The 23267-nt window shown below is 29.8% G+C and overlaps 2 protein-coding genes across 5 annotated transcripts; both read right to left on the reverse strand.

Annotated features, from left to right (window-relative positions):
* Window positions 1–408: 408 nt before the first annotated feature.
* On the reverse strand, window positions 409–6116 carry LOC103482635 (adenine phosphoribosyltransferase 3-like). Its single transcript, XM_008438897.3, has 6 exons — window positions 5681–6116; window positions 5324–5434; window positions 3669–3761; window positions 2820–2969; window positions 2137–2195; window positions 409–873 (listed from the first exon to the last, which is right to left on the reverse strand). The coding sequence occupies exons 1-6, from the start codon at window positions 5760–5762 to the stop codon at window positions 820–822; spliced, it is 549 nt and encodes a 182-aa protein (XP_008437119.1). The 5' UTR covers window positions 5763–6116; the 3' UTR covers window positions 409–819.
* Window positions 6117–18699: 12583 nt separating this feature from the next.
* On the reverse strand, window positions 18700–22256 carry LOC103482637 (uncharacterized). 4 transcript variants are annotated; one of them, XM_008438900.3, is made up of 6 exons: window positions 21829–22256; window positions 21086–21313; window positions 20767–20946; window positions 20516–20603; window positions 20234–20428; window positions 18700–20145 (listed from the first exon to the last, which is right to left on the reverse strand). In XM_008438900.3, exons 2-6 carry the CDS (start codon window positions 21194–21196, stop codon window positions 18896–18898), a joined length of 1824 nt encoding a protein of 607 aa, XP_008437122.1. In that variant the 5' UTR covers window positions 21197–21313; window positions 21829–22256; the 3' UTR covers window positions 18700–18895. The 4 variants fall into 4 exon arrangements, with proteins under 4 accessions (XP_008437122.1, XP_050945793.1, XP_050945792.1 ...); XM_051089836.1 differs by having other exon boundaries at window positions 21086–21266; window positions 21829–22202; XM_051089835.1 differs by having other exon boundaries at window positions 21032–21266; window positions 21829–22181.
* Between the last annotated feature and the right edge of the window lie 1011 nt (window positions 22257–23267).

Genomic DNA, 23267 nt, shown 5'->3' on the forward strand with positions numbered 1-23267 from the left:
TGACAGAAAATGAAAGGCATATTCATATAAGAACTAATTTAGATGTTGCCATTTCACTATCCTTCACAACCAACTTTTTCCATCTTTAATTCCCCTATTTAACAAAGCTGCATAAAGTTATCAAAATCCTCTATATACATGTTCTTCATTCTATTATAAAAGCTCCAACCAGTTTTCTTTTTAATCTTCAACATCAAATTCCTCATCTATGCTTCCAAGCAAAGTTCTTTGCATTAAAGTAACATCCAATTAACGAAACAAATGAATTCACAATTCTCCTATTTGTAGTTTAGTTTCCCATTTTCACCTACACATTGACAAGTAGGGCCACGAACATAAACGTGCATCAATTGAAATATGGGTATGCATCTTTTTCAAAAGAGTCCTAAGAATAAAACACTGAAAATCGAAGATGAAAGTAAATAATATCATTCCATTGTGAATATACGCAATTAGGCTTTGTAGTTTTAGACAGTGGTGATGTTTATTTGAAGCAAATTAGAAAGACAGAGTGTTCAAGTTTCAACTACATGGATCTATCGGAATAGCCTTTCTTTTCACTATTGAATGGTGTACAAGATAGATTTTAAGGCTCCTACCCAAACTCACCAAATCATTGGACAGTGAAAATGGCATTTGACCAGATTCTCCTTGGAAAGTGGGGGCAGAGGTTGAAAGGGTTGATGGCTTGATTTGTCACATTGGCTTTTGAGGTGAATATAAAAATTTATAAGGTGGATAACGAGAAGCAGCCAATACCATCCTCAGATGCAATTTCTATCTTTGGTGCATCAGTGGATGAAAGTTCATCTACCTGCATTATTGGTACTCCACTAGGACAAACAATGGCTTATCGTTCAATCGCTCCCGACCCTGCATCATCAAGAAATCATCATTTCAGCATTTATCGACAACGGGTGCAAAAAAATCACTCTTAAATCCAGTTCATACACAAATTTACATTCATTGAGATAACTCTTGAATCTTGTCAATTCGATATTAGGCAACTTGGCTTCACATGGAGATGGGTCCACAGAAACAGAAAAATGTAACCTGCGGCTGCAGCAACTCACCTAACCATACTCCATTATTTGGGACAATTTATTCAATTTATTCCATGTGACTCTCTCATAATAGCCGTTGAATATATTAAAAATTCTACCTCTTCTAATAGCCATCAAATACATATTTGAGTTACTTCTTTCATGATCAAATTGTGAAAATTACCAACCACAGTGTGGCAGCCTTACCAAACAAGTTCTCCTGTCCAATTGGTCTCTATAGAAAGCTTTTTGTTTTCTTTTAAAAACTATTCATGAGAAAGTAGGGTAGTCCACAAAATCAAGTTATTACCCTTGGGGCCTATTTGAAATGGCTATTGAAGTACTTAAAAAAGGTTCAAGTGTTAAGCAATTGACAAGTCATTCCGAACATATTTCTACTACTACTTTACTTGTTTATAGTTTCAGCATGAAGAATAACTTAACTTGTCCTAATCCTACATGTAAGTCATCTAAGAAGAAATTAAAAAGAAAACAGAATAGAGAAATCTTAAAGAATAGTCATTCAGACGTGTGAGTCCTTATCAACATTTCACTGTCAGTATCGTAATTCTAGTGCTGTGATTTGTCTAATCCAACAGAAGAGCATTGAAATCAATAACTAATATCAACTTAGACTAGTCAAGCCTTGCGGCTTCTGAAGGAAAACAAATGTTAATAACTTGTCATTTTGTGAGCAAATGGTGGTTAGAATGTTCGTTATCCATGAGTGTCCAAACTAACTAATGCACACCTCGATTAATCTCACACGAAAAGTTGTCCAATCCTACAAATTTTTGCTGTCAAGAAAACTCGTAGAAAATAGTTCCTAGGTTATGAACCATGACCTCTTAGCCATTCATTGAGATTTTGTTCTTTTTTACGATTAGGCCAATCCATGATGGTTGTTAAAATATTTGTATGTAATCGCAAATTTGTGATAGTGAGAAGAAACAAAAAAATAAAAATAAAGAAAAGAAAAGAAAAAAAGGGGAAAGAAAAGTTACAGAAGAAGCCAAACATGTCCTAACTAACTATTCCACCAACTTTGAACTTTATAAATATAGACAAAAGGAGTTTGAAGAGTTATGCACACCTTTAAAACTGGCAATTCAATGACGCAAGCACATTCAATTACTTCAGCTCCAGCACGTTCTGAAAAGCAATGCATTTAGGTTACAAATATTTGAATAACAATAAAAAGAATATGTTAATTTTACTTAGATCACCAGACAACAGAATCATGAGCAGTTTAAAACAGCATTACATTAAACAAAACCAAGGTTCCGAAAAAACTTATATGAGCAACATGTAAGGTTTAATGTCCAGGTTTCTTCATGTAAACTTATTAGAATCTTCACTCAATAGTCAGTTAATATTGAATTATAACATCAATTATTTGGTTTGTTATCTGAAACAGACAAATTCTGCAGTAAGTACAGAATCTCTTTTTATTCACTGTCTTTATACTAAAAAGCTTAAAGGCACTGGCTAAGACTTTAAATGACAAAAGGACCTCATATCAAACAAAAACAGGCATCAAATCTGGACCCAAAACTGCAGTCTTTATATGATAGATTTTTCTACCGTTAACAAATAGTTATTATGCCATAAGTTATAACATCCCTTTACATATGGGCGTAACTCATTAATTAAAGCACCAATTACCATCCCAAAAGTTTGAAGGTTCGATCTCTGTCACTACAGTTATTGAACACAAAAAGAAAAGAAAAAGAAAAGCCTTCTTTAGCTTATATAAGAATATCAGAGTGAGCTCACCAAGTAAATTCATAGCTGCACAGAGAGTGCCACCAGTCGCAATCAAGTCGTCCACCACCAAGGCCCGTTCATGTGGTTTGACAGCTCCAACATGCATCTCAAGGCAATCACTTCCATATTCTAATATGTACTTTTCAGAAATAACTTCTCCTGATATGGTGATAGATAGTTGATTGAAATTCATTACTGACATAGAAGGAAGATTTTTTGTCCAGGATCTAAGAAATTCAACTTATGCTACAAACATGAATACAAGACACAAAATCCAACTTCTAATTTAATTCAATGTTCTCCACAAAAATATCGTAATTTATCTCCTAAGCAGAATATGGAAGGTACAATAATGATTAATTTACTTGGGAGCATTAAAAAGGTTAGCAAGGAAGTTTGGAGTTCAAAATGCTTTTAATCAATAAACTTAAGTTTAATAAGATCAAATTTGTAAAACCAAAAATTAAATTGATTTTGTATTATTAACACATGTTTCAGACTGATCATGAACATGACAAAATTGATTCTAACCATTTCATAATCACTCCCCAAACAGGCCCTCAATGCTAATAAGAATAACTACTTTAATACAACCACTTCCTCTTGAAGGTATAAGGAGAAACTTGGAGGAGGCAAGAGGTTAAGCAAAGTGAAGACTTGAATGCCTGTGAAAGAATCGGTATAATGCACAATCACGTGAACCAAGGAAAAGGACTGTGAAGTTCATTTGTTGTATGGCTTATTCATTAGAAAGGGAGAACTCCATGGTGACGTGTTTTCCACATCATAGACACATTTGAGCCAGAGAGAAAAAAGCACACTTGGTTAAATGAATGCATAATAGGTATACATGATTACCAGGTAGCTTCCTTGGTTTCCTTAAAGGGATAAATTTTGCTCCTATAGCCAATGCAATTGGAGGGCCAAATATAAAACCTCGAGCTTCAATTCCTGCCAAGCAGCACCATATTTCAAAAATCAATGTAGATGGCATGATATTTACTTTGATCGAAAAGTGTCATATGTAAACCACATCACTTCTAGACAAATAATAACAGATGTAGGTAGGCAGCTTAAGGATGGCAAGCAGGACAGCAAAACAAGACAAGCGAGCGCATGAATGCCTGAAACTACTTGGAAAGAAAATAATGCTTGAAATGAATAAGAGAAACCTAGTCAAACTAAGAACTAATTAATCTCATCATGATATTAATATCACAAGAGAACCAGAGATTTATTTACCAGCTAAATGGCATGGAGTGCTGGTCAAAATAAATGGAGCAAAACTTCATGAACGGTGATTCTGATTGAGTACTAAATTTTCAAAGTAAAGGACCACATTCCCTTAATAGACATGGACGCAAAATCTTTCAGCTGAATTCACTGAATTGAACCACATACCCCCATTTGATAAAAGACACCTTAAGAGAAATGGTTACTTATTTCACATTTGGATACCAATTAGAGTTATTTGTAAAAAGAAGATAATGCATTAATGCAAGGTCGGTACGAATATATGGATCCACTAAACTCCACTGAGCAGAGTAATGAAAAGGTTATAAATCATCACAGGACCATTACGGTGATTGAAAGAAATGAAGCTGGAGTTAAAGGATTAAGATTATAATCCAAAGTTCGCTATCCTACCACCACCACAGTGTCATATCATTATCAGAAATATAAATATGTGGTCGTTATTTCTCTTACTGGCATAACCCCCAGATATTCTCAATTAGTTTGTATTATTACAAATACTCTTCGTTAGATGTTATCATCAGAGGTTAATCCAAAAAAGAAGTACTAGAAATAATAAATAAAGATGTAACAGTATTTTAAACAGGAGAACCACAATAAATAAAATCTATAGACCAACAAAGTAAAATTGTCAAGATGTTCAACAGTGCTGAGTTTAAAGAAAGTTGCTTTTTTTTTTTTTTTTTTTACATGAAACAAAGGGCATGGGCATGAATATAAAAGATAGAAATGTTGATAAAGTAAACCAACGATTGAATAAGAAAAGGGAGATTCACATTATTGGTGGAGCCAAAATGTCATGGTTCAATATAAAAATCTATCCCATGAGTGCATACAAATAGAATCACAAGGCCAGAGAAAGAGAAAGTAGAAGCCAGAGAGAGAGAGAGAGAGAGAGAACCAATATTAGCTGATCAGGTAAAAAATGGTAACATACAGCAATCAGTGGCATAGCCCACCAGTAAAGCTCATAGTCAAACATAGAATCACTCCCAAAACCCACAGTCACTTGCATTCGTCAATGATTAAAATGTACCAAAAGCATTATAAAAAACAACCGGAAATTCATGCAATGGGGGCACTTGTGCATCATTTAAAGCAACTTTTTACTCGAAAGAATGGACCCCGCCATCTTCAGGCTAATCAAAAGCGACAAGTTTCTACCCAGCTTTAGATCATCCTCATCAAAGTTATAGAATACATTAATCTTTACTCAAAAATGGAAAAATTGAATAAAGAATATTATATTTCCTTTTCACCTGCAACAACCGAAATGTTTTTCCCTTTGTATCGCTCGACGAACAAATCAATAGTATCTTTGAAAGCTTTGGGGTCGAGTAACAGAGTGGTTATGTCTTGGAACATGATACCTGTCATTAAACCCGTCAACAGTATGAAAAACACCAAAACATAAAATGGGTTCTCTCATTATAAACTAAACACCCCAAAAAATTGAAAAAAAAAAATCATCTTCTTCCCTTAAAAGGAACGAACCCCAGAAACCATTTGACAAGAAAAAAAAAACATATAATTTCAATTGACGGAGACATGCAGTAAATTCATAGAGTCCCAAAACAGCGAAGTGGGGTATTAAAGAAACATGAAGAGAGGCAAACCTGGTTGAGGGAAATCAGGGACAACACGAATCTTAGTCCTGATGCCATGGATGCGAGGATCTTCGTCTCTGTAAGCTGACATTGTGAAAACTTAGAGGAGGGAAAGAAGATAAAGGTGAAAAGAGAGATTATGAGAGAGTGTGTAAGTCAGTGAATGGAGTTGAAAAGGGCATGGAAAGGGAGAAAAGAAGGGGAAATGGGTTGAAAGCAGAGAAGGAGAAGAAACAGAGGAAAAGGGGATTTGGGTACAAATAAAAATGGAGGAAATGGTTGGAAATTGTGAAGAGGGGATTTGAGGGAGAAGAAAAGGAGGGAAATAATAAGAGGAGAAAGGAAGAAGAAGAAGAAGGAGGAGAAAAGGAAAGGGGCTGTGTGTTTGGTGATTTCGCGCGCTCTGCCACTCTCACTCACACGTCCCATTGGTTTTTGGGGATATCTTTTAATTTCGAAGAAAACTCTTCTTTCCCATTTTATTATTATCATTACGGATAGATTGCTCTAACAAATTATAACAAATCTTCTAAATTTGTTCTTTTTTCCTAATCAACTTTCCTAAACCCATTACATTTCTTTTTCGAATTTTAAACAAAATCGAGACATATAATTCATTCTAATCTAAAGGCCATTACCAAACATTTCGTATTTAAATTTATGTCCAAAGTCATACTCCAATAGTAATTTTGAAACGTTTAAGAATATATATATATATAATTCAACTATAATGTTATTTGACTTGGTTTTTCTTTTTCTTAAACATTTTTCTTTTTGTATTTTCATCTTAGGCCACAACACTCCTTCTTTGTCTTTTGCCTCTAACAACGATATCGACAAACAACATGCATATTTGGTTATTCTTTCTTCAATCGTTAATGGCAACAAATGAACCTTTTTTTTACAAAAAAAAAAAAAAAAAAAGATCAAATGTGGAGGATAAGAGTGCACGAAATTGAACAAGAACCAAAGTGAGAGTTATACATTGAAAAATAAACAAGAACAATAATTAAAAATGAGCTAGAAAGCAGGCAATAAGAGCAAGAATTATAATTATAATTATAATTTGAGCTAGCACTAAAACAAGTACTAGAAACTAGAAAGTGAGCTAGAAATAAAAAAAGAGCAAGAAAAAAATTAAAATCAAATAAACTCAATGACTCCATCAAAAAGTTAGAAAGTTTCGTTCGAAAAAGCAAGTTCTCTTTTTTAAGTACAACAACTTATTAGTCAAGAGCGTAAGTTTTAGGTCATTCTCATGTTAGCTTATAGTTAAACTTATGTAGTTTAAGTATTGTATTTTTAAGGTATCCGATAATTGAATTTAATTAGTATAAATCGTTATTTTTACCAAAAACTTATGTAAAATTTATATATTTTTTATATATATTATGAAAATTACAACTAAAAAATTGTTAAATGGAATATAAATTTATGATTGACAATGGAATATTATTGTTTCCTATTTTTTTATTTTTTTCAAGTAGAAACAAGAATATATTTGATAATTATTTTCATCAATTGAATGTTACCTATTTTTTATTAACAATATTTTTTTTTCTTACTCAAGATATTGTCCTAATTGATGTAGAAGAAAATATTAAAACAACATATTATAAAGTCAAAATGGGCTTATTTAAGTTTTTTTTTTTTAATTTCTACTATTTCTATATATTTCTTTATTTCTTCTAATCAATTTCGTAAAAATATTAATTTTCAAAATCTAAGTTAAAAGTTTTCTTAAATTAAAAAAATAGCTTTGAAAAAATATATAACTTTTTTATACATAGAAAAGGGTAAAAAAAAAATCAAAATACTTAGACCATAATAATAATAAAAAAATAGTGAGAAAATAATTACAATTCTAAAACAATCAAAAGCTAGAAATCAAATTAATTATCAAAGTTGTTTGTTGTGTTTTAATGATGAGAATCGAAAGGTTGCTTTCAAATCTTGATGGTATTATTCTTTTCCTAATTCCATCATTTTCACATTAACCAAAACTCTACACACACTCGCATTTAATTTAATAGCAACATGTACCTGCTTTCAAATTCTTCTTATCCATCATATGTCTGATTTTGATACTATCTTCCAAGATTAACCGTATCAATTTCTCACCAAAATAAGTATAATCGAACTCATGGATGATAATCAATCGATTGATGTCGGTTTTGAACTTAGACCAACGTTGTTCATAAACTCTTTGATTGCTAGTAGAAGGTTTAAACTGTTTTGAACAAGAATATTGTATTGTCAAACTGTTAAGATCTTGACGAAAAATGGAAAGATGCAAAATTGAAAAGACTATACAAAGTTAAAAATAGAAAGGAAGAAGAAGAAAAAGAAAACTAGAAGAGGAGAAGAATAAAAAGGAGAGAGGAAAAGTTTGAATTTTTATTGTTCTCGGTTATATTTGTAAATATTTTATCACTTTTTATAATTTAAAATAATTTTCATTTAATTTTATTATTATATATATGTCCAAAATTAGTAAAGTGATTTTCTTCTTAGGAACATTAATGTCACCAAATAAGAGCATGGCTACTTTTCTCTTATGTATATCCCCACGTTATAGATATGGTCCCTTTGTAGCAAAGAGGTTAAAAGTAAACATTAATTTGAAAATATACAACCACCTTTGTAATAAATTATAACTATATCTCACAATTATACATCCCACTACAACTAAAGTTAAAATATCATTTTGGTCCTACTACTTTTATTCTCATTTCTCTTTAGTCTATTATTAAAATTAATTAAATAATAAAAATAATTTTCATGATTTGTAGAATTGTTTTCAAATATAACAAAATGAATCAAAATATTTACAAAATATAGCAAAATATCCTAATTTATCTATGATCGAGGAAAATAGACTACTATCGATAGTTTTTCTGGTCTATTGTGATTTATCACAAAGAAACTATGATTCCTAATATATGTATTTTTTAAAATAAATAAAAAAAAAAGTGATTATTTTGTAAGATCGTACAAACACACTAGCCTTGGACGACATTTAAAATAGAATGAGGTAAATGAAAGGAACTAAAATGGCATTTTGAAACAAAAAGGGTATTATGTGTTAAGTTTTGACAAGATAAGATGTACTTTTAAGTTTAGGACAATAATTTACCATAGGTTTAGGTTTGTCCATGCTTCCTTAGCACCTACCATTAATATATCTTCTTTGTCAATATCATGTGGTGTGTATATATATATATGTGTGTGTGTGTGTGTGGCCTCAATAAATCTTACCCAAAGGACAAACCTTTTTTAGAAAAGGTAAGTACATATGTATGGGTTTTTTTTTTTTTTATAATAATAAAAAAATAATATTGTTTAATGTTGTGGAAATTTGGTTGTTAGTTTCCTTTTTAAGAGGAGTGTTTGGATGATTAGATGGGCATGATGTATTTTTATCAACTTCTCATTACAATTGTTTTGTCTTTGGTTTGAATAAAGGTCCTATAGTAGCAAGTTTAAATATTTGATCCTATAATATATATATAGCTTCTTAAGCTTTCCTACATGTTCCCTCCCTCCCTCTCCTCATCTTAATAATTGAGCTTTTACGATTTAAAAATAAATAAATTGTGGAATTACTTTTTCTTTGTTAGAATGTCTTTAATTTATTATTTGACTCTCCGACCAAGAAAGAATTTAATGAAATACTTGATATATAAACCCTTTAACTTTTGTAATACGATTATTTATGTAGTTTGTATTATCTTTAATAAAATTGTTCTCCATCTATCAATGACGTAGCTAACACATTATTACTAAATCTTGTAAATCTACGTTTCAATAATCTTTCTTCTTATAAGTTTTTCATATTCTTTTGTTTGACGATTTTGTTACAAACTCAAAGAATAGCTGGAATCGAAAATTTTATGATAAAATCAAAAGATATTTGTTAGAAAGCAACATATTATTAGCGGAAGAATAATTTCAAGATAAATTTATATCAACCATATGAAGTTTTTAATGAAATTGAAAAGAAAAAAACTATAAGCCATTGTGCATATCCATCCCTTCCAAACCATAATTAAGAAAGTGGTATGCAAAAATCGAAACCCAATATTTTTAAATATAGTAAAATAAATTAAAATATTTACAAAATATAATAAATTTTGGATTTTATCAATAATAGATATTGATAAATTTTTATTACTGTCTATCGATGTCATTATAGAAACTAATAGAAGTAAATTAGCACCTATCAATATCTATTATTGATAGAATTTGAAAGTTTGCTATATTTTGTAAATATTTTTGTTGAATTCGTCATGTTATACAATTTCCCTCTAGATAAAAATAAGATATGCAATCTAAAGTATTTGGGATCTTATGAATTTTTCCCTTTTTAATTCAAAATTTGTAGACCATGAATTTTTAGTTTAACTTTTGCCCCTCCAATAAGTTTGCATTTAATCTTCTTTAACTACCATCTAAATAGGACATGCTATAACATTCTATTATGCAATTTAAGCTTAATCAACTTAATTATATGTATGAGTGATATTCTAAATTTTGTTGCAATTGAAGTCAAAGAAATAGACAAAGATTCTTCATATCCAAACTTCTATTTTATATATTATGCATCACCTCTAGATGAATTATTTTATAGATTATTTTACATCATGGTTTAAAGTTTTCTTGGTTTGCATCATTATCTCAATGACTTTGATAAAAATAATAGAAGAAAAAAAAAGTAACATTATCCTTAAATATCAAGGTTGAAAACATATATATAATAATACTTAAAAAAAAAAAAAAAAAAAGAGTGGAAGTTCAATCCTATGCTTCATAATATGAAGAGAATTCACCTTAAATTAAGTAACAAGTAAATAAAAATCTAAATTTTAATCTCTTCCTTTTTGTTTTCCCCTTTAGCACTATTGAGACTATTAAATTCCAATTATAAATAATCTCACTAATGTTTTTTTTTTTTTTTTTTGTCCTTTTCAACATTATATGAAAGTTGTAAAAAATTTTAAATATCGAAAAGAGGAAGGATATATATATATATATATATATATATATATACAAACAAACATTATGACATAAGCAACAAATGAAGGGAAATGTAGGTGGATATCCTAGTGGCAATTATATGTTCTTTACTTTATTATGTTAAAAGCACTATTATCAATTGCTTTTCTTAATGTGTTAATCCAATAATCCAATAATACACACAAATAAAAATCTAAATTTGGCTTCAAATAAAAATCTAAGCAAACCCCACATTTGGGAAATATACATACACACAATTAAAAGTGCTTAAAAAGTTGAAAAGGGATTAGCTTTTGAGCAATCAATGGATGGGTTCATACTTAATGGATAAAAGTTTGGCAAAAGAATATTTTTTTATAAACTAATTAAAAAGGCTGAAAGGGATTTGACACAAAAGGATTTACTCTTTTTAATTTCCAACGAGCAATTTGAGTAATTTTGGTATGGAAGATGGCTTATCAAAACTACCATAATCACTCCTAGAGGAATAATATATAGCCAATTAGATGGTAAATCATTTGATTAAGATCTTGTCATAATTTATTGGTGATTTTCTATTAATTTGATTCTTTTTTCACATTTTACATTAAAGTTACGTTTGGAGATTTGGGATTATCTTTAATTAAAGAATAGTTATTCAATAAATGGATAATCAAATCTATTAGAATTTGTTATTATTAGACATTTTGATTGAAATGTTACAATGCAAATAATCTACGACAACTCCTATTAAATTATGAGAATTTGAATTTCATTTGAATTCTTTTTGTATTGGGGATGATTTTGGATGACAAGACTTAATCAAAATTAAACAAGAAAAATTTGTAAAACTAAAGAAATATCAAGATCCAGTTAAATGGTAGCACCTAATTGTAGTTGAAACAAGCCCAACGATTCGGTGAAAAAGGTTCAACTTGGGTCTTCGTTAGGACCAAGCCTAACAACCCCTAATGAGCATACTCTGACCAAAAGAACATTGTTCTAAGACCAAAATGGTTTCCAGAAACGTGTTCGACCTCAACCTGGCAAAAATGGCCAATAAGGCATTACTCAACTCGATGAGGTAAAGAGTTATCCTAACATGGCTTCAAAATTCTACGAAGGATATCTAAAGTCAATTCCTTATTCGTGTGAATACATCATTATAATTTTAGGGAAAATAGATTGATTCTCGCTCTCAAATCCTTAGGTTCTCAAACTATTTCACTTTTTGACTTAAGTATTGAAGTATATGTGACAAACACCACATCATCATACAATTTTTTTTTTTTTTTGGTTCACACTTTCCCTTTTTAAACAAATTTATCATTATCATCATGGGGTCATCTTACTCTTTTTTCCTTATTCAAATTTTGGCATCTACCACTTAAATTAATATATATATATATATATACACACCCTGTTAACTTCGATCTTTCTTCTATATTTGATGCACTTTTTCATTATTTTGATTTTTCCCATTGTTATTCTTTTTGAGGAAATGTTATATCTTCCACGTATTGTTTTTGATAAAAATTGAAAAGTTTGATTTAAATTGAATAACATTCATGAATCACTAACTCGCTATACAATGAACTCATTTATATTTTTTAAACTCAATCTAAAGAATTGTTACATGTAGGTCGACTCAATTAGTGAATGCAATATATTTTCAATATGAATAAAGTTTTTATGTCATTATCAAAGTAAACTTAGCTAAATGATAATAGACATAATATTCTTTCTTCGAAGTCGAAAGTTCGATCTCTAAATTTTTGATGTGTTATTAGATGAGTATGTCTACTCCAAATTAACCTTTCTTTCCCTCTCAAATGGTTAGATTTAAAACAATTAAAAGAAAACAAATGGGTGTGAACAAACAATCAAATCAACCTATTAATTTTAAAAAATATACATCCTTTTAATCCTAAGTTTTTATTTTTAAATATTACTTTTATTTGGGTCCCAAAATGTTATAATATATATTTTTACTATCTCTAAATTCTAAAATTTACATTTTTATTAAGTTATAAATTTAGTTTCTACATGGTGTCTTAGATTTGTATTTTTTTTTAAAAAAAAAGTAATCATGGTTGGCTAATGTTTGATTTCAATTAAACTTTTAATAGTAAACAAAATAGTTTTTAAAAACTTATTTTTTTGTTATTGTATTTATAATTATTATTATTTGTTAGAAAGAAAGAAAGAAAGAAATGGATTTTTTTGTTATTGTGAATTGTAAGAATGGAGAGGAGACCAAAAATAGTGGAAGTGAATGCTCAAATGGACACTCTCATTTTGTACGGTCCACATTTTTCTATTTTTTTTTTTTATCTTTTCCACATTATCAATATTCTCCAAAAATCTCCTTTATTTGTTCCAAAAAACTCCTTTTTTTCTTCTTTTTTAAATGCACCAAAATAACCATTTTATTACCAAAATAACCATTTTATTATAAATATTAAGATAAATACATGTCCATTATCCATTGTTAAGCTTAATATCTACTGTATATCACTTTTTTAATCATCCGACACTCGTGTCACGTATCTATAAAATATTCATTCTTAGTGGCAATATAATCCACCTCATAGTTGTCAAATTGTGTATAAATAGTGACATTTTCTAGATTTTAAAAAAATGGAAGATATGATTTCTTTATTATTTTATTATATTTTATAATTTTAGTATTATATTATTTTAATTTTTAAATAACTAATCTCCTTAATTTCTAAATGAATTAATTAACATTCTCGTCTCCTTAATTTCTAAATATTACTTTTATTTTTAATTAGATAAGAAAAAGAAAAAGAAGAAAGAAAAACATAGAGAATTACATCTAAACAATATAAAAAGACAAAAGACAAATTACAAAACCAATCGTAACATGTGATTGAGTGTTATAATTATACTTTTAAAATTTTAAAATATTTAAATACTAATGTAAAGCAAGTGGAATATAACCTACAATTGTCTCATCCATATATTATAATAACCAATTAAGTGCCATTTTTAGCCGTAAAATTTGATTTCTCGTTATTATAGAAATTGTGGAGTATAATTTCTACGTTGAGAATTTTAAAATATAATTGTAATTATTATGGTATTCGATTGAATGATTTTTGTAATATTATTTTTGGAATGATAATTTCTGTGTCCAGATATAATAAATATTTAAGAAAAGGGAAGGGGGATATATTTTATGTGATCTGGTAACAGTTTGGAGTGTTTGTTGATAAGGGGGTGTTGGCGAAGTTCCGACCGACACTCTCCTAACTGTCGGCAGTCGGTTTCTCTGCTTTTTTTCTCTTTTACACTTTACAATAACAATAAATATACACCGCCGTCCGCCGACATTTACTTATAACTTCACTTCCAACTTTTATTAAATCTCCCATTTGTTGATTCATTTTTACTTTTTTGTCCAAATATTAAATTCAAACTAAATTTCATTCTACAAAACTATCTTCTTCCTTCTTTCTAAATTAGTTTCAAAAATTAACTTTTTCTAGCTTTTTTTACATATATATATATAATTATCTTGTGATTTTTCGATACATCTTCAACATATTAAACATCTAAATTATCAAATATTATGAAATCTATCCAATCTTCTACCAAACCAAATATTTTTAAAGTTTTCTTCATATTTGATTATCTTTTGCGGATATAATATCCGATCCTTACGTTATTTTTCAATACTTTAGGTCAATTTTTGTAAAACTATGATCCCTCGTTTAAAAGGTTGAAAATTAAATTTAAAAACACCATTTTTTTAGTATGTATTTTTTTATTGGCCGTTAGACTAAAAACTAAAATTAACTCAAAATTTGGAAATAAAATGAAAAATAATTGTCAAAAACCTTCTTCTTTTTTTTTTTTCTTTTTTTTTTTTGGAAAATGTAACTAATAATTGTGAGGGAAGAAAAATCACAACATTAAAGAGGGGGTTGTGAGGGAGAATGGCCCCCTCTTATGAGTGGGAAGTGGGAGTAATTGAGGCAGCGAGAGATAGGGTATTATTGTATAAGTAAAAGTAATCTCTCTCTCTCTCTCTCTCTATATATATATATAGGTATAGATAGGTATAAGAATATATATATATGTGTGTGTGTATTGATAATGTAGATAGGGGTTTTAGGGTTTAGGGGTAGGTGCCCCACAGATGAAGGGGTAATTGATGAAGATACTATTGAGTAGGTTCACAAATGGGAGATCTTAGAAGATTGGCTCTAAGATCTTCTTGTCCCTACTCTCTCCTTCTCTCTAATCAAACACACACTTCTTAATCCACTTATGTACTTCTTTTTATGTTCATTTAATTTATTAAATTTCAGAGCAATGGTAAAATTTAAATATTTATTTAGTCGTTCATGATGGTATAAATAATTAATAAGAAATAGAAATTGTTATTTTACTTGTAGAGCGATAAATACTCTTTGAACTCGATAAAAAGTGAAATGAAGTTATTAATTATACTTTTTTAATCTTAATATCTTAGGTCAAACAAAAACTACATTATTAACTTTTTTGGTAAAATTAAAATTGAGACGATGAAAATTATGTTTATGAGATTTTTTTTTTTTTTTATTAAATGTCATATATCTATGGATGCAGAAGAAGCTAACAACCAAGAAAATAATTAAACTAAACATCACAAAACACTTTACATTCTAAGTAAAAAAGCTGTCAAGCTTTTATTAGTCTATTGATTCTTGTTTCTTCCTCTACATACCTTCTAATTAAGAGAAAGAAAATAATATTTTATTCAATAAATTATTTTAAATAATAAAATTTCATAAAATACTTATAAATATAGTAAAATATTCGTCTGTCTAGATTATGATTGCCTGTGATATTTTGTTATATATATATATATATTTGAAAATAACACATTTTATTATATATATAATTTAGTAATTAATTTCGAAACTACATGAGGTTACTTTAATACTCTTCAATTTCTTTTAGACATCTCTCTACACAACATTAAAGAAAAAAAGTTTTAATGGAAAAACTGAAAATAAAATATAACCATTTTAAGAATTTCAAATTTTAAAGGTTAAAAGAAAACTCAACACACAATTTGAAACTTTTTCATTTTTATATTATTGTATATATATTCAAACTTTTCTTTTTATAACAAAGTTAAAAAGAAAAATAGTAGTGAGGTGACAAAAAAAAAAATTTTGTTAGAGTTTTCATTTGAATTTATTTTACTCAATTCTTTTTTTCATTCAATAAAAAATACTTCAATCAAACCAAATTTTAAAGTTAGAATTGGTTGCATCCTTCTTTTCCAATATTAAATTGCGACGAACTAAATTCACCATAAATTCTCCCAACATATCTTGCTTCGAATGAAACTCAATTGTCTACATATATAAATAAATGGTTTAGATGTGTTACTATGATATGATTATCGGTCAATTTTATTACACAGTAAAGTTGAGGCTCAACCTTTTGTATTATGTGTATGGAGAGTTTTGGAGTTAGAGATTGTCTAAACTGTAATCCTCATATATTGTGATTAAAAAGCTTTTTATTTATCGAGGATTTGGTCTGGTTGTCAATTATGTTTGGTTAGATTATTGTGAGTTTAGCAAATCTCTTGCAGAACTAGTAAAAATTGATCGGATGAATTTTTGATGTTGTATTGAAGAGAGCTCAACCAAAGTTTGATTAAAACGTATTTAGGAAGGTGGGAGATTGCATACTTAAGGAAACCTAGCATACCTTCTGCTCAGGGAATCTCATAAAAAGTTTGGAGAAGTTTTATCGTGAAAATGGGAGGAGAACTCAAACTTACAGGAGCTTAAATTGAAAATTTTAAAGTGGGATCACACTAAAGAGAGAGTATACAATTAAATAAGAACTTTGTGTAGTTGCTCAATTTTTTATATAGTGAAGTTCCTTTTCCTTCTATTGGACATATAACCCTTCAAATGTAATGATATTGAATCGAACTAGTTACTAATCTTTGTATCTCACTTCCTTGATATTAAGTTATTATATGTTTGTTGGTTATTTTGTTATAAACATCGTGCTTGACTTTTGTATCGTGTATTAGATTCACTTAACTTTTCAAAATAGTTAATGATATCGTAGGGTCAAACAGAAACGAAACATTCATAACAAAAAAAATGAGCTTTCCACAAAAGATGGTAGTGGGTTGTATTAATGTTTTCTCTTTTAAGTTTCTAAAAGGAAAGAGAGAGAGAGAGAGAGAGGATTTCAACATAAATGATGGAGATTGAATGAAAAAGTAATGTGTATGGATCATTTTCAAGAAACTCAATCTTCCTCTTGTAATGTCTAAAGAGCTATTATTTTTAGCTTGAATACATTCAAAGTGCATTTTGCAAATGTCAGATTCCCTCTTCTTCCTTTCCACTTATTGCTCTATGTTTTCTTTTTCTTCAAGATCTTCTTTCTTCAAAAAAAAAAAAAAAAAAAAAAAAAAAAAAAAAAAAAAAAAACGTTTAGGGATTTAACCTAATTCATTAAGAATGTTTCACATTAAATTTTTTGGTTTTTTAACTTTCAATAAGTTTCGTCTTTGCTAAGGAAATATTTGAATTTATTTGCAAATTCTAAACAAATCCTTCTTTTGTTATTAACTTCTCATGTCTTCGTTTTATCTAGCAATTAATTATTTCATTTTTTTAAAATTAAGTTATATATAAACATTATTTCATGTATCTCAAAAGAATTTTGACTTTATATCTACTTTTTTATCAATATCTTTAAAAATCAATTATGTATCTAAGAAATATGCAAATCATTCTATGGAAAAAAAAGAATGAAGAAAGAAGAAATGTTTACCATTTTTTTTAACATCATTTTCTTAAGTTGAATAGTTTTCCAACATATTTTGTAAGCTCCACATTTTCTTTGTCCTAACTAAGCAATCTTCTTCTTGCACATCTAATACCTATCTTTTCACTGTTTCAACTACCTTTCAAAGAATACTTAATTCTATTTGTAATTAATCAATATACCAAAGGAATTATATATTATAATATCAATAACAATAACAATAGAAACAAAGAAATGGACCCTAATTTCACAATTTATAAATTAGTTTTCTTTTAATTATAATGTACATTGTCACGATTTTACCACAACTAAGTAGTGTGGATAATGTGTAAGTTAATACCATGTAATGATCATTGGGCATGATGCCGCTTTTTGCATTTTCTATTCTATATGATACTTAATGGTCGTTTTTTTCCCCTTCTGCAATACCTTCTCTATACTCAAACTTATTTAGGAAATAACTATCGGTTATTAAACTGTTAGAAAAAGGTAGGAATAATATGCATGAGTTGTTGCTATTCTGAATTATAAATACTATATTCACATATGTTGTTATCATATAGTAGTACTGTGTAATGGTCATAATATTACTATCTGTAGTTTGTTTCCATTACCGCATAGGTATGTTATTATCTAATTCCATATTAAATTCATATGAGTCTATTACTGTAGAGTGATCATAAGTATACATCTCAAACATGATATCTTCAATATATTATATATGGAAGTATGTAAGTATGTTATTTAGTTTAATTTTAGGCAAACAAAGAAGGATTGTAAAAGGAATGAAGGTATTTATGAGATTCACAAATTATTAATTAATTAATCAATCATTTTGGTATTATTCAAAACCGAAAATCAATTTCCATATTTTGAGATGAAACCTTGAGAATTGTCTGTATATCCCTTTTGTTAGCCAAAAAAGAAAAGTGTAAAAGATGATGTTCCCTTTTGATTGGCCCAATGGAAATGAGAAAGTCTACTTACCCAATAATGGAATTTCAGCTCCAACATTGCCCTCATCAAATCAAAGAGGCATCCTATGTTATAATGTCAAATCATCACCCAACTTTGGCCAACACAATTTAATTTAACTATCACATTTCAAATACCTTGGGTTATTATCTTTATGATAATTAAATTTTTACCTATTGCGAGGATTTTACATTTTGTTAGGGAAAAAATAAACTTTTAATATAATTCAAACCAAGAAATCTTTAGACATCTCTTTTCTTGATTATAAGTTAAAAATTTGACAATCAAATCTTTAAACATCTCATTTCTTGAGCAGCTTGGTAGGAAACATGACGCAACTAATCAATCCTATACATGTTTGTTTCAACAATTAAATGGTCAGAATAAATTGAATCTCCATCTAACTACAACACTCAGCACAATTACAAACAACTTTCACAAAATGATTCTTCGTCTCGTGTTGTTTAGCCGAGATCGAGATTGAGATCGTTTGCTTTTCGTGGGACTGCAGACTTTCTGTCCATCTTGGATTTTAGCTCGGTTTTTTCGGTATTCTCTTGACCGTAAAACAGTCTCCATAATGTTAATGTCTTCACAAATCTCATGTCTTGAAAGACAGGATAGACCGGGAAGTATCTCTCTTCGGAAGTCTTTCAGTCTTCGTCCTCTTCTTAATTTAACACCAAAATTCATATTTTCCATGTCAGTTACTTCAGATAACTGTGATGATGATATGGAGAACTCATCGTCTTCTTTGTTTTCTGTTTGGTTTAAGACTAGTAACTCAAAGGAATCACAAGAGTGTTGTGGCTGATCCACCTGATCTTTTACCATCTCACTAGATTCTGTTTTTGTGATGCAATCATGATCAAAGGCTGAATCATTCAAAGACATACAAATAAGTGTTTCGACCGCGTTTTGAAGTAGAACTCTCATTTTAGAAGATTCTTCACCATGTTCTGATTCAATGCTACCAGAAGACCTATGATCTTGCCCACTGGAAAAGATGGTTTCTGTACTATGCAGCTCCTTTTGAGTTTCATAGCATTGGTTCAAATTTTGCACCTTCTGCTCCCCACCTGAGTCATTTTCTGCCTTACAGGTAGAGATGCCGGATATGGTCACCGTCAATATGCTGTTGCAACCATCTTCCACAGCATGACTACAATCAGAGCATACTTCACTCTTTTGAAGCCTTGCATGGATGTCAGCAGGGGGCACAATTACTGCCTCCAATTTTTTACTTTCTTCATCATAGCAATTACTGAAGTCTTTAGAAAAGTTTACTGTTGATACCATTGGAGCCTCATCACGTTGATGGTTATTCATTTCACCTGTACTTGCTTCCTTTAATTTGGACTCCGTTGAGTGAGTTTCATATCTCTCATTTCCACTTCCACAATCCATCACATCAAGATTTGCATCTTGTTCAAATGTGGAAGATTCAGTAGAACAGTAATTATTCTTATCTCCGACCCAAATTTGTGAGGAGCAATTGGCTTGTTGTCCCTTGCTATCTGCTTCCTTGTTGCCATGTGACGAACTTGAGGTTGAATAGTGAGTTGTAATCATATCATCGCTCTGAGCTTCATTAAGGTCAAGATATCTTGCTTCACGGGGTCTCAACTGCTCATTCTTGATAGGGAGATTGTCACTTGAGATATGATTAAGGCTGGTTTCAAATTCTGCAGAAAAGACAGCACTTGAGAAATGTTAAATGGAAGTAAGATAAACAGAAAGACCCCTCCTATGGATCATGAGACTAACCCTTACCTATGGATTGGATTGTTGGAACATTTAGATCTAAAGAATATAAATTTTCTGCATCCCCATCAACTGAATCTTCCAAATCAATAACTTCTTCAGAAAGCATAGGACGAGACTTCTTGTACGAAAGTATTTCTTCGTCTTTCTCCTTTTTTGGATTCCCAATTTTGAGATCAAGGGAAAGATCTAACTCCTCCAAGTCTGGTTCTCAAAGATTACCACGACAACAAGAAATCTTACTTTTTGAATTTCATTATATTGAGATCAGGTACATTTGAGAACCCTTACCAATGAGGCTAACGTACTGATCTGGAGGAAGCTGTAAATCGAGTGGTCCGTGCCGAAGCTTGTGGTTTTTAGCTGGGTGCTTTTCAAGCTGAAGAAAAGGTTTTCTCATATTAAAGCTAGAAAATTGAAACTTGAAAATGCTAAAATAAAAGTTTTAAGTCATTCAGCATTGCGAGGAATTTGATTATATCCTACAAACTATCTCTTACACTAAAGACACTACACTCCTAAAAGTCAGGAAACTCGTTTACCATGCAAATCGAGGAAACTACGGTTTCTTTCGTGAATGGATCATATCTTGTGGGAGATGCATATGGCATGAATGTTGGTATTATCCCTGCTTTCTTAAAACGGCATCGATCAAGCTCCTCGAAACCAAAATTCTGCATTAGTATCCTTTGTACACTGTACAATTGATGTAATTGATGAACCTGAAGCAATTTGAGGAGATGTATAAATAACAAAACAAGTTACAGGTAAGGAGCGTCATCAGAGATCATAAATTCAGAAAGGTACCAACTCTTGAATACAAAAACCGATAACAGAGGATGAAATGTGCATCCCCAATACCTGCTTCCTAAACATAACCTCCTGGCTCAGCATGGTTTGCTTCAGTGCTTCTTTAAATGAATCAGAATACATTTGCATTGAATCTGAACTAAAGTCTCCTTGCACCAACATTTCTCCTTTAATTAGACAATACCTCACGTTGGAACAAAACTCGCTGTCTTTAGCTGTAACATAACGAATGCTTCACGTGGATGATTTCAGTAACCAGCAGCCATCATTGTAAATTATCTAAAAAAAATTGTAAAATTCAGCTCCATAACTACAGAGACAGATTTCTCCAAGAAAATGTTAAACGTTATAACAGTTGATAATATATGATGCAAAGTCAGTAACCTACCACAATCCCATCCTTTAGAAATACTCAACAATTTATCAATAAACTGAAGTGAAGTTTCTATTACTACTCCACTAAAACATTGTAACATAACAAGACAAGAATTGGGTTCATTCTGAAATCATTAAATAAAAAATCCACACTCCATCCATCCAATCATCTCCCAAATGACAGAATTCACAAGATCCCCGGAGTTGACCATTATTTCAGCTCATATTCAGAGTTGTTAACAATTCATACATAACTGTACACAAAAAAACGACTCGACCCTTTTAATGGTCCACAAGAGAAAAAATGCTTCAACATAAAGGAAGACCCTTTACTGAAGTTCAACATAGTTAATCAAAGCCCAGAAAATGCAATCAGAAATTAAACAGGGTAAAAACACAGAGAGAGAAAGAAAGTGTACCATGAGAGAAGATCCAAAAGAAAGGAAAATGGGGTTGTTCTTCGTCGCTTCAACGGAATCAGATGAATGAAGAAGAAAGAGAGATGGGTTTGTTCAGTTTTCGCTTCTTCTTGGGATTCCGAGAGAGAAAGAAAGGGCTAAGGGTAAGAAGAAGAGCAAAAATGCGTGCGTTGGGAAAGGATCGCAAAGAAAAAAGAACGTCTTTCTTCTTCTACATAAAAAAGAAAAAAGAGGGAAGGAAAAAGGAAAAATTCTTCTGGACCAACCTTTTTCTTGCAATTCATTTCAATATTTGATATTTGTGCTGTCCTCTCTCTCTCTCTCTCTCTCTCTCTCTCTCAAAGAAATATGATTCTTTGTTCTAAGCTATGATAATAATAATAATAATAATAATAATAATAGTTCGTAGCTCTCTTTTTCATGGCTTGGAAAACTGATCATCACAGATTTTCTTGTGTGGACGACCGTTTCAACTTTACAATTTGCTTACGTGGCCACTCCCTTCCTGCTTACGTGGATATGCTGATTATTCTTCTCTTTTACTCTTTTGTCCCTCACACTCTATTTCATTTTCTTAAGATAAAAAATTGGTCATCTTTGGTAATTAATTCATTTCTTTTTTACCATTTAGCGTTAAAGAATCTAATACACAAATTGTGAAATGAATAATGAATCTAAATTGCAAACACAATAGAGACTATAATTAATTATTGAAAAGAATCTCTTTATAAAATAAAACACAAATGACATTTTATTACTACCAAAATGTTTTTGTTTTGAAATATAATACACACACACACACACACACATATATATAATAGTATTTAATTGTAGCTTCAACTTTAGGGGACAGCTGGTTCTGTCTCTTCCAACATCTATTTTTGTTTAATTTAATTGAATATCATCCAAATTCCATACAATTTTTTTTTATCCTTTACCCAACATATCATGGCCCATTAATTTTCTAATTCATAATAAGAGTTTTGAACTATCCGTTGCATATTGTTTTTTAACCTAATATAATATGAACTAAATTATTTATAAACGTAATAAAATATTACGATTCATTCCATATCTTACTCTATATAAATAGATACATATTTTACAATGATATGTTGTTATATTTATAAATATTTACAACGATCTTTTTTAAGTAATTGATTATTCGATTTATGAATTTTTTAGAAAAATTGTTATGAATAACACAAAAAACCAAACTAAAAATTTAAATGGATTATAAAGAGTTCGATAAATTTTACTATATTTTGTAAATAATTTTAACGTTTTGCTATTTTTGTATTTCTTTAATATATATTTCTCATTTGAGGCAAGTTCTTATAATGACAATCCTGACCCATCTTATCATTTTTTTAAAAAAGATGTAGCTTAGTATCTTAATAATTTTATTTGATATTTAATGAATGGTATATAACGAATAT

This window comes from Cucumis melo, chromosome 9 (assembly GCF_025177605.1).
Source record: "Cucumis melo cultivar AY chromosome 9, USDA_Cmelo_AY_1.0, whole genome shotgun sequence".
Taxonomy (NCBI): Eukaryota; Viridiplantae; Streptophyta; class Magnoliopsida; order Cucurbitales; family Cucurbitaceae; genus Cucumis; species Cucumis melo.

Coding starts and splice junctions, on each gene's coding strand:
- LOC103482635 (XM_008438897.3), bottom strand. CDS start 5,762: ATGTCAGCTTACAGAGACGAAGATCCTCGCATCCATGGCATCAGGACT. Junction 3,762..5,323: donor AAACATTTCGGTTGTTGCAG/GTGAAAAGGAAA, acceptor GCTGCTTGGCAG/GAATTGAAGCTCGAGGTTTT. Junction 2,196..2,819: donor TGCAGCTATGAATTTACTTG/GTGAGCTCACTC, acceptor ATTGCTTTTCAG/AACGTGCTGGAGCTGAAGTA.
- LOC103482637 (XM_051089835.1), bottom strand. CDS start 21,196: ATGTTGGTGCAAGGAGACTTTAGTTCAGATTCAATGCAAATGTATTCT. Junction 20,947..21,031: donor GTTTTTGTATTCAAGAGTTG/GTACCTTTCTGA, acceptor AAATTGCTTCAG/GTTCATCAATTACATCAATT. Junction 20,429..20,515: donor TCAGTACGTTAGCCTCATTG/GTAAGGGTTCTC, acceptor TTTGAGAACCAG/ACTTGGAGGAGTTAGATCTT.